At 58.9% G+C, this 10,454-nt stretch overlaps 1 protein-coding gene across 2 annotated transcripts; it reads left to right on the forward strand.

Moving 5' to 3' along the window:
- Positions 1-268: 268 nt before the first annotated feature.
- On the forward strand, positions 269-6,114 carry LOC113967385 (nuclear factor 7, brain-like). 2 transcript variants are annotated; one of them, XM_027682941.1, is made up of 8 exons: positions 269-300; positions 604-712; positions 834-1,108; positions 1,711-1,806; positions 3,452-3,685; positions 4,068-4,087; positions 4,810-4,925; positions 5,032-6,114. In XM_027682941.1, the coding sequence occupies exons 3-8, from the start codon at positions 836-838 to the stop codon at positions 5,574-5,576; spliced, it is 1,284 nt and encodes a 427-aa protein (XP_027538742.1). In that variant the 5' UTR covers positions 269-300; positions 604-712; positions 834-835; the 3' UTR covers positions 5,577-6,114. The 2 variants fall into 2 exon arrangements, with proteins under 2 accessions (XP_027538742.1, XP_027538743.1); XM_027682942.1 differs by lacking the exon at positions 604-712 and having other exon boundaries at positions 272-300.
- The last annotated feature ends 4,340 nt before the right edge of the window (positions 6,115-10,454 follow it).

A 10,454-nucleotide genomic window follows, 5' to 3' on the forward strand; every position in this document is an offset into this window, starting at 1 on the left:
GTACAGGGGCAGTACAGGGGCAGTACAAGGGCAGTACACGGTCAGTGCGGGCAGTCCAGTCCAGTCCAGTCCAGTCCCATCCCGCCCCGCACGCGCCTTCCCGCCGGCGGCGCGTGCGGCCCCGCCACCCGGCCCGGCGCGCGCGCACGTGATCGCGTCACATGCCGGGACCCCCGCCCCGCCCCTCCGCCGGATCCCACCCAATGAGCGGGCGGGCGCGCGGCCCATCCGCTCGGTGATTGGCCCAGGCGGACGTCAATCCTCGGGCGGGGCGGAGGCTGCAAGTTGGGAGGCTCGGAGGTGCTGCGAGAACGGCGCGGACGGGACGGTGTGGTGTGCTGTGCTGTGCTGTGGGGTGGTGTGAGCGCGGTGGGGCTCCCCGGGACTGCGGGGGGCCGGGGGTGCGCCCAGGGGAGCGGGCGAGGCGCGCTGCAGGCCGGGGTGCGCCGCGGGGCTCGGGCTGCAGGGGTGCGACACACGGTGCGGGGCTGATCCCGGAGCTCCCCGGGGTGTAGGTGGGGACTGCCGGCCCTGGGGCCCTGTCAAACGCTGTGAACACTTTTGCTGAAGTGACGGGAAACAGAAAGTTGTTCCTCTGCAAAGGCACTGACCCTGGGCCAGGACTGCTCTGCAATTCCCACAGTTCGGGGCTTTCCAGCGTTGGATACACCGTAGTGCGACACCTGGGCAGATCCCGTGCCTCCTACCCGAGGTCTAGTAGCCAAACCCTGCCCCAGTGCGCGGGAGAGGCAGAAATCCACCCCAGCCCAGCGGGAAGGGGATTTGGGGATGGTGGTGGCAGGAACCTCATGGTGGGACCTGTGTGCCAGCAGGGATGGCGGGCAGGAGCCAGGACCGGAGCCTGCGGGAGGAGCTGACATGTGCCATCTGCTGCGAGCTCTTCAGCGAGCCCGTCATGCTGGACTGCATGCACCACTTCTGCAAGAGCTGCATCCAGGGCTACTGGGACAGCTGTGCCCGCGTCCCCTCCTGCCCCCAGTGCCGCCGGGAGTTCCCCAGCCGGGCGTTCCGCACGCACTACCTGCTGGCGGGGCTGGTGGAGAAGGTGCGGCTCTGCGGCTCTGCCCAGCACCAGCAGAAGATGCAGGTGAGTGGCCTCTGCCAGGCTGGGGAGCAGGGGATAGGTGCCACATGAGCCCTGTGCAGCCACCACGAGCCCACCACCCCCACCTCACACAGACAGTTCCCCCACTGCGACACCTTACCTGACCCAAGTGCAGTGACATTTGTGTCTCTTCCTCATTCGTTCCCTCTCCCTGTTTCCTTCCAACTGTCTGTCTTCTGAACCCTTCCTGCTTTTGCATTTGTTTCCATCACTGCTGTTCCTGATTCCCACCACAGCCTCGTTGTTTCTCATGTAGGGACCGTGCAGCCAAGGGTGAAGGCTGCTTGTGCCAGGTACAGTGCTTGAGGGGACAGTCCCTGCACAACTCAATTCACAGTAAGCAGGGTTTAAAGCTTCTGCAAAGAGATTTCTCAGGCTGGAGCTCCCAGTCTTAAAAATAAATGGGATTCTTTACATGCGCATATACATAATTCTCCCTGTGCATCAGGTGCTTGCTCCTCCTTACAGCCTTTACATGAGATCCTGTTGCAGTCTCCTCCTAATGCTGACCCTAGGAACTGGGATTGCTCCTGACTCACAGCAGAGTAGTGAAATGGCCTCCTTACTTTCTTTTCCTCCTGCAGAAGCACCTGGAAGATGCTTTGCAAGCTCGTCAGAAGGAGATGGAGAACTTCTTGCAGAGGAAGCGTGTGGTGCAGGAGGAGATCTGTGGCCTCACGGTAATGCCCTGAGGGAGCTGCTCTTTCTACAGCCTCTGGGTCAATGTTCATAGAGGGTCTGTGTAGCACTTCAGCTGAGGTTTAGCTCAGCTTCCTGTAAAAATCTAAATGAGTAACTATGAGGGGATCTGCACAAACTCCCCTGCACACAGGCGGAAGCCCATCACTGCTGGCTATTCAGCAGAGCCTTTGGAAAGAGCATTAAGCACTCATTAGTGCAGTGTTTACAAAGTGCATTGGTGCAGCAGAGCTGAGACATGGCGAGAGCTGTGGGCTGAGCAGCCTGTTTTGGCTCTGCAGTGGTGCCTCTTTGGGAGGGTGTTAATCCTTGGCAGCTCTAAAATCCTCTCGTGTGTCTGAAGGGGTGGCAGCAAAGCTGAAGGAGTTGGGTCAGCAGCAGTGTTGGCACTACATGAGTGTTGGCCTCATCACAAGGATGGTGTTTGGATTCACTGCAAAGCTCTGAGGTGATGTGAGGAGCCTGAACTCTCTCTGTGAGCTTGAGAGGCACCAGGTTCCCTACTTGAACAAATCAGGGAAGCAAGAACAGCCACAGACTGACTGTGCTTCCTTCTTGGGTGGCATAAAAGTATTGAAAGCTAAGGAAGGTGAGTTTAAGGAAAAGGAAAGTAGTAGTTCAGAGGTGAGATAAAACTGATGGGAGACTGTCTTCTGACTGGAGCCTCTGATCCCCCAGCCTGCACCATTTCTTACCTCTGTCCCACTGCCAGATGTGGAATAGACCTTTGAGGTTAGTGAAGAAGTATTAGCAAATAAGCACGTGTTGTCCCATTGCTGTGCAAGGGCTGTGTCTCAAGAGTAAATGTGCAAATTGGAACAGGGAGGCCCTGCATGTCCTGTGTGGTTCTGGTGTGTCAGCACAAGCACCTACCTGCTAGAGCAAAGGGAGGCTGGTGAAGCTTCAGATGTATCTTGAGGGAGGTGGTCTTCCTGTGGGGAGAAAGGGATGTGCGTTTCAGGAAGCACTCCTTGAGAAAATAACGAGGGCTAAGGTTTTACTTGGAGATTAAAAGCTTAAAAATTGGGAAAATAAAAATTCATTGGCCGTCTCTTGTAAACAGGCAGGAAGGCTGCAAGAGCACCGTAAGGTTGGCTGGCCAAGTAAACAACTGGAAAAAAGTGACCTCTGAAAAGAGCTGAATGAGATTTTATCAGCCTTAATGACTGAGATTAGTCTGTGCAGCTCCCCGGGGCCATCTGAGAAAGAGAGCAAGTTACCAGTGACAGGCAGCTCTGCCCACAGTCTGGAATGATGTGAAATAAATCCAAACTAACCAGAACAGCTGAGTCTGCAGCTCTGGAAAAATTAGAGAGCTCCAGTCTTGCCCACAGGCAAATTCCTGGTGATATGTGGGAAGGCTGTGGCTGTGTGCAGGGTTTTCTAGTTAAGGTGACCGAGCCCTTGGTAGAGCTGTTTTTCTCTGTTAGTTTTGGGGTTTTCCCCTTTGGCTCTGCAGCCTCAAAACTTCTCCTTGTGTCCTGTTCTCCATCCAAAAAAGTCATGGCTATGTCTTAAGACTCCAATTTCCAGGGCTCTGTAAGCAGAGTAACAGGCCCAGCCATCCTGTGTGCCTACCTGTGTTTTAGCTGTTGAGCTCATCTTCTGCCTCTTCCCTCTGCTCAGAAGGTGTCTGGGGAGCTGAACTTCAAGATCCGGGCTGAGTTTGCTCGCCTTCATCAGATCCTGGAGGAAGAGGAGAGAGCTGTGCTGGCAGAGCTGGGCAAGAAGGAGGAGCAGTCGCTGGCACGGCTGCACGGGCACGTTGGGCAGCTGGAGGAGGGGATGGCAGTGCTGCAGAGGGACATAGAGCATGTTGAGCAGACCCTGGGCAAGATGGAAGAAGTGTCGTTGCTGGAGGTGAGAATACTTGGCTGACCCTGGCAGGAGGCTAAGGGATGTTTCAGGATCTGAATTTGGGATGGGAAGAGTCCTAAATGACAGCATTAAGTTGTACGTGGAAGTCATTCTCATTGCCATCCCTCTGAATTATCTTCCCAATCCCTTGGAGTCTGGAGGCTTTAGCCACAAGGGATACAGTGATCTCAGATGTGATGGGTTTTGGGAGCCTTATTCCTTCTCTGTCCAAGTGCCCAGTCAGTTTTCCCCAGGAAGGGGGTCCTGGTAGCTTGGTTTCCTCTCTCTGTGCTGCACGTCAGCAGGAGGCAGGACAAGAAGCTTATTTGTGCATCTGCATAAATTACAGACAGTGACTGCTAATTCTCTGTGCTTCTCACTGCAGGTGGAGAGCCTGGATATCAGGTACGTGTCTGGCATGAAAGAAGCTGATTCCCTTTTCAGGAGCTTATCTCTGTCCCTGGCTGGGACCACATGGGAGAAGCATCTTATCCCGAGTTTTTAAAGCATTACACATTGCTCAGGAAGATGCTGGTGCTGTGCAAGGGGGAGGCTGGTCCCCAGCAAACATTGGATGCTCCTCCCAGGGAACATCATGTGTGTTGAGGCAGTTGGACTGGAAGAGTGGGTAGAGGAGACGTGCTGGTTTGGAATGGGTGCAAGAGCCAAGTGTGCTGCAAGAGGGAACAAGGCTGGTGCCACAGACTTTGGGTGCTTCAGCTTCTCCCTGCCCTTTCTTAGCTTCTTACTACTCGTGAGGCTGCAAAAATGACCCTGAGTTGCAGGTTTGTCTGAGGCTGGGAGTAGCTGAGGGACGGAATTGTCATAGGGGAGCGTGTCTGTGTCCTCTCCCTCCCTCCCTGGGATGCAGCCCGGCTCCACAGGCCTGGCCTGTTCACCCATGCAGGGGTGTGCTGGGTGCAGGTCTGCTCTGGGAATCACTGCTCCACGAGCGGTGCTGCCAGATCTGTCTCGGACACCTCTGCCCTGAGCCACTTGCTGCTGTAGGGGCAGGCCTGCATCGGGCAGAGCAAGCAATGTGTCCCATGCAGCAGCCCTGCCCATGCTCTCCCCACGTGCCTCAGCAGCAGCTCAGCAGAGGGGCTGACTGCTGCTCTCTGCCTCAGGCCCTCCGTGCGTGTGGAGACCCAGCCTGCCCTGGACCTGCAGCACTACAGGGACAGCCACAGCGGCCCCTTGCAGTACATCTTCTGGAGGCAGATGCTGCGCTCCATCTGCCCCGGTGAGCACATCGGTGTGAGGGATGGGTGTTCTGGGTGGTGGCGGGCCAGGGATGCTCTGCAGAGGGAGTGTGCTGCCAGTAATTGCCATGGTTGATGTCTCCACAGCTCCTGCCCCTCTCACCTTCGACCCTGAGTCAGCCCACCCCAACCTGATCTTCTCCAGAGACCTGACAGCAGTGACAGAGAGGAATCGAGCCCAGCCTGTCCCCAGCAGCCCCCGGCGCTTCCGTCAGTGTGTCAACGTCCTGGGCTCGCAGGCCTTCGACAGCGGCCGGCACTACTGGGAGGTCTGGGTGGGCAGCAAAACCAAGTGGGACCTGGGCGTGGCTGCTGAGACTGTAGACCGGGCAGCGAAGGTCAAGCTGTGCCCGGAGAACGGCTACTGGACACTCCGCCTGCGGAACAGGACGGAATACTGGGCCACCGCCACCCCCTGGGTGCGCCTGACTCCCCACCACCCCCTGCGGAAAGTGGGGGTCTTCCTGGACTGCGAGGAGGGCACCGTCACCTTCTTCAACGCTGGGGACATGTCCCACCTCTTCACCTTCCACCAGGTCTCTGCACAGAGATACTGCCCCTTCTTCAGCACCTGCTTCAGCGACGGGAGGGACAACATGGAGCCCATGCGCCTGTGCCACCTGGCCCTGTGAGGGACGGGCCTGGCTCCTGCCTGGGGCGGTGGTGGGGGCCGGTTGTGCACACACAGACCTGATGGGTGTTGGAGGGACTGTTTTGGTTTCAGTTTTGGGAGGAAGGAGGGGGGTGAGTCTCTTCGAAGTTCCCATTTGCCCTCCCTTCCCTCTGGCGTGAGCTGTGGCTGCCACTAGGCATTCCCAGAGGTTCCTGGCACCCCTTGGAAGAACAACCTCCCATGCCTGAGCATGGCACGGTACAGTAACAGCAGCCACAGGGCTGCAGTGGACGTTCCCGCGGGCTCCTGGCACCTCCTGTCCCTTTGTGCTCCCACCCATAAGCCCCGTGGAGGAGGGTCGCGGTCCCAGAGCACCATCGGGTGCCTCTCGACACTCAATTCCACATCCCGGCCTTGGGCTTCCTCTGCTGGAAGAGCTTCCCGGGCAAGGGCTCCGGGCCGGCAGCAGAGGGAGCTCCGTGCCCAGCATGGGACCCGCTGGAGCCCGGGGACTGCGGCGCTGCCTCCCCTCGACTCGGTCACTATTAAAGCTCATTAGAAAGGCAGTGCTGCCTGCTAGGCCTGCTCGGGGCTTTCGTGCTGGGGGGAAACTGCAGCTCAGGGGTGTAGGACAGCCTGGGGGCACAGAGCAGCCCCCTGACCCCTGCTCCAGCCCTGGCTCCTCTCTGTGCCTGCAGCACAGGAGGCACAAAGGAACCACAGCTTTCACACTGTCTTCTCTTGGAGTCCTCCCTGTGCATCTTGCAGTGGCTCCTCATTATTTGTTATTCGAGAACAAGGGAGGGAGGTTGTCAGAGCCCAGCCCTCACCTTGGGCTCCAGAGTTTTAAGTTTTGGCCACCTTGGGTGTGGCTGGGTGTTAAGGATTTGTGAAAATTGCAAAGTCACATTTTATGCCAAATTCAGTCCCTCTTTGCCCATCAGCCTCCCCATGGCCCCACTGGCAGCACTGCCCCTGCAGGAGAGCAGCCTGGGGCTTCTGGGGGACAAGTCAAGGCGGTTTGGCTGCTGTGGTTTGTGCCTGGGGAGTGCTGGCAGCGTCAGTGCCTCACTCATGAGTTAGTGGAGGTGCTGGGATGAGTCCAAGCCTGGCTCGTGGAGGTGATGGATAGGAGGGAGAATGGCAGTGCCTAGAGTGGGTGGAAATGTCATGTTTATCCAACTCAAGTCCATTCCAGGGTCAAAGCCAGAGGGGCCAGAGCTCCTCTGATCCTGCATAGACCCCAGTGCTTGCTGGAGCCTGCAAACACCTCTGACAGAGGCTTGGCTTTGCAGTGTGGGAAGGGCCAGGTGTGAGGCTTTCCAGCTCCCACAGCTGGGCACAGGGATACTTGCCAAAGCACGTCCTTCACTGCCCCTCCGCCTGTCCAGGGGGTGCTGTCCCCCCTCAGTGCCACAAGGAACATTCCAGTTCCTGTGCATCACTGCTGCACTGTGCCAGGGCTGGGAGTGCCTAATGCCTGTGCCGGGGCAGAAGAAGCCAGAGGGGAGAGTGTCCCGTGTTGGCAGATTGTCCTGTTCAGGGGCTCTGCGGGCCTGGGGTGCAGGTGGTGCAGAAGGGACCCAGTTTTTGGGAAGCCACTGCTCTTTGTGGTCTTGCTCAGGGGTCGAATATACTTGGAGGGGGTGCCATGGGTTTATACTCCCTCTTGGCCCCTGGTTGGCCTTTAGCCAGTGAGTGAGCTCTGCTTCCTCCCTACTGAGCCCCTGGGCTGGACTCAGCCTCCTCTCCCAGCTCCTGCTTCCTCCTGTCACTGCCCCCCAGCCTGAGTTGAAGTAAGAGCTGTTGGCTTGGAAATGCTGCTGCGAGCGGGGCTGTTACCCCCTGCAAGGGCTGGAAGGCTCAGCGGAAAGGCGAGGCTGGTTTGATCTCAGCAGGGAGCTGCACTGGGGGGGCTGAAACCCGTCAGCTCCCCACCTGCCCCCAAACTGCAGGCAGGTAAGGCTGGGCAGCAGCAGGCAGCATCCCTGAGGTGTGAGGGGAAGCAGATCTGCCAGGCACTGGCAGGCAGTGAGCAAAGCCAGGCTGTTGTCTGCCAGCTCCCGCTGCCTGGCGCTGCCTGTGCCCCGTGGGCTGGCGTGGCACGGGCTGGGATGTGTGCCAGTGCCACCGCTGCCACCTCCCACACCTCCCCAGTGCCGAAGGCAGAGCTGGAGTGCAGCCAAACCCGCTTGTCCCAAATCCCTGCACTGAGCAGGCTCCTGAGGAAGCACATCCTTCCTTCTCCTTTTGCCGGGCTGTGCGTGGTGGCCGTGGTGTGCTGCACTGAGGTAGTGCCACATTTTGGGGTATAATGGCCCTGCCTGGCCCTGCTGGAGGGGCAGGGCTGGGGCAGGCAGAGCCTCTGCCCCGCACACAGCAGGTACGGTGGCTCCTACGCACAGGGAAAACAGTGCTCAGAGCTGCCGTGCAGCGTTAGCCCAGTGAGGAAATGCTGCCTGCCACTAAATGCTGCCTGAAAGACTCATTTCACTGACAAACAGAGCACCATGGAGTAGGAACCACAGGGACGCAGTGACCAACTGGGCCTGGCCCTGAGTTCAGGCAGGAGGGGTTGGGCATGGGAGAGTGGGCACCATGGGGATGAAGCACCCCTGTGCTCCAGCATCCAGGTTCTGCATCTCGCCATCTGCCTCCAGGACCAGGCTGTCTTTTCCTTGTGGGTCCCCTCTTTGTCCTTGAGTGCCCCCAGAGCCACCCCAGTGTCCCTCTCCCACAGCTATGCTGAGGCTCCAGTGTCCAGCAGCTCCTGCCCTGGCACTGCCACTGTGACCTGTCTATGTCTTTATCATGTGCTTTGGGGAAGCCTTTGCTTCCTCGGGTCCCCCCACATGCTGGAAGGGGGACAAGATTTTAAAATAAGATCCTTTTGTTTCCCAGGGCGGCAACAATGGAAAGGTCTCATCGGTCCCACAGTCGCCCTGTGTTTGTGATGGAAAATTCCCTGCCGTCGCGGGGCGAGCCCTCCCTGGTGTCCTGCCGTTAGATGGCAGCATGGACGGGCCTGTCCTGGCCACCACCGCCTGTGCAGTGCTTGAAGTTTGGACTTCAAGTGATGGAGGACACCAAAATTCCTTGATTTTTTGGGTGCCAGAGGATTCCCCCCTCCCCTCAACTCTGGGTCAGACCCTCTGCTCCTCTCACACTCAGCTTTTCCAGGCTGTGCATTTTGTCCAGCAGCTCAGCAGTGGAATGTGATTCATCCCCTCATCGCTGTCCACCCCTTACCACCTCACTGCTCATGTCTTAGGGGCACCATGACCCCTGATGCAGTCCCCAGCGTGGGCATAGTGCCACGGCAGGAAGCCCCATGGCTGTCCTGTCTCTGATCACAGCCCCCAGCACTGGGAAGGGCTCTGATCCTGCAATCTCAGCTCTTCACCCTGTAGTGGTGGCCAGTGCTCCCTCTCTGTGCTGTCCACAGCTCTCCCTTATCATGGCGGATTTTAAAAATCTATCTCCAGAAACTTGCAGGAGCTTGGATACCCATCTGGGATGAAGGGACACGGCTGCTTTCTGCTCCATTGAGATCAAGGGTGGAGGTGACTCTATTTGATTTTGCCAAAGAGTGATACAGTCAGCACCGTCAGGGTTAAAAACTCACTAATTGGGATGGGGTGCATTGGCTAAAAAGACTTGTGTGGTGGGGTCCCTCTGAGGGCTCCAGGAGGGGGAGTGGGTGATTCCTTCCGCAGGTTTGGCAGCGTGAGCAGCTGAGCGCACCAGAACTTTTCATGCCTTTTCGAAGCCACGAGCACATGGCTCTCATTCAGGCTCTTTCTTCGCTGACTACAAGCGAACATAATTAATAACCCCCTGGGGCGCAGCGCGGGGCCGTGTTAATTCATCCATTCAGTGCTCGTTGGGTGCGCAGGCAGCTGGCCAGGGCTGTGCGCTCCCAAAACTCTGCCATCGCCCCCGTCTGTGGCGTGTTCAAGTCAGAGCCGCTGTCGTTGTCGTTGTCGCTGGCAGTGGCAGCGGAGCGGGGGCAGCGCCGCTGGCACGAGTGGGGCGGCACCTCTCGGCTGCCAACGCCATAGGAATGTGCGTGGGTTTGGGTGCACACCTGCCAGAGAGGGGTGCAGGTGCCACGTGGAGCGGTGCTAGGGTGGCTGCCCTGCGCTGCTGGCCCTGTGCAGGGATGGACGGCATGAGTTTGCACCCCCAAAGAGTAGGGGTGCAAGTGTGTGCGCGCCGAGTGCATGTGCGCCTTTGTGTGCCCCAGGGGGTGCAGGAGGAAGGAAGTTCAAGGACTGTGTGCCTAGGGGTGTGCGTGCAGGTGTGAGGGGTGGAACTGGGGGAGTGCACAGGCATGAAGGTGTGCGTGCAGCCAGGTGTGAGATGTGTTCGTTCACACGAGGAATACGTACACTGAGGTGAGAGGGTGTTCGTGTACATTCCCTCTGCCCTGAGAGGCCGGGATGTGCACGCAGGCACAGACAGGAAAGCAGGCGATGTGCAGGCGTTCACACACAGGTGCAGGGGGATGCACAGGGGCGCACACAGGTGTGAATATAGAAGCTGGTGTGGGGGTGCTCATGTGCCCATGGGTCAGGGATGATGCAGACCCACGCGCAGAGGTAGGGGACACGCTGCCAGCTGCAAGGGGGGCAGACCCACGCACACCGGCGGAGACACCCATGTGCGGAGGGATGCGCGCACCCCCGCTGGTGCCCGGAGTCGCAGGTGCGCCCACCCCCCAGCCCGCTCCGCGCCCCCGCCCGCCCCTCCCCGTCCCGCCCCGCCCGCCCGGCGCCCCGAGGCTCGGCGGAGGGCGGCGGGCGGCCCGGGCGGGCGGAGGAAAAGGAAGCGGCCCCGGTGTTCCCCGCCCGCCGCCGCCGCGCGTCGCCGCAGCTGGGGCGCGGCGGGAGCAGAG

The sequence above is a fragment of the Neopelma chrysocephalum genome, unplaced genomic scaffold, assembly GCF_003984885.1.
Source record: "Neopelma chrysocephalum unplaced genomic scaffold, ASM398488v2 Primary Assembly neopelma1_63, whole genome shotgun sequence".
NCBI classification, from domain to species: Eukaryota; Metazoa; Chordata; class Aves; order Passeriformes; family Pipridae; genus Neopelma; species Neopelma chrysocephalum.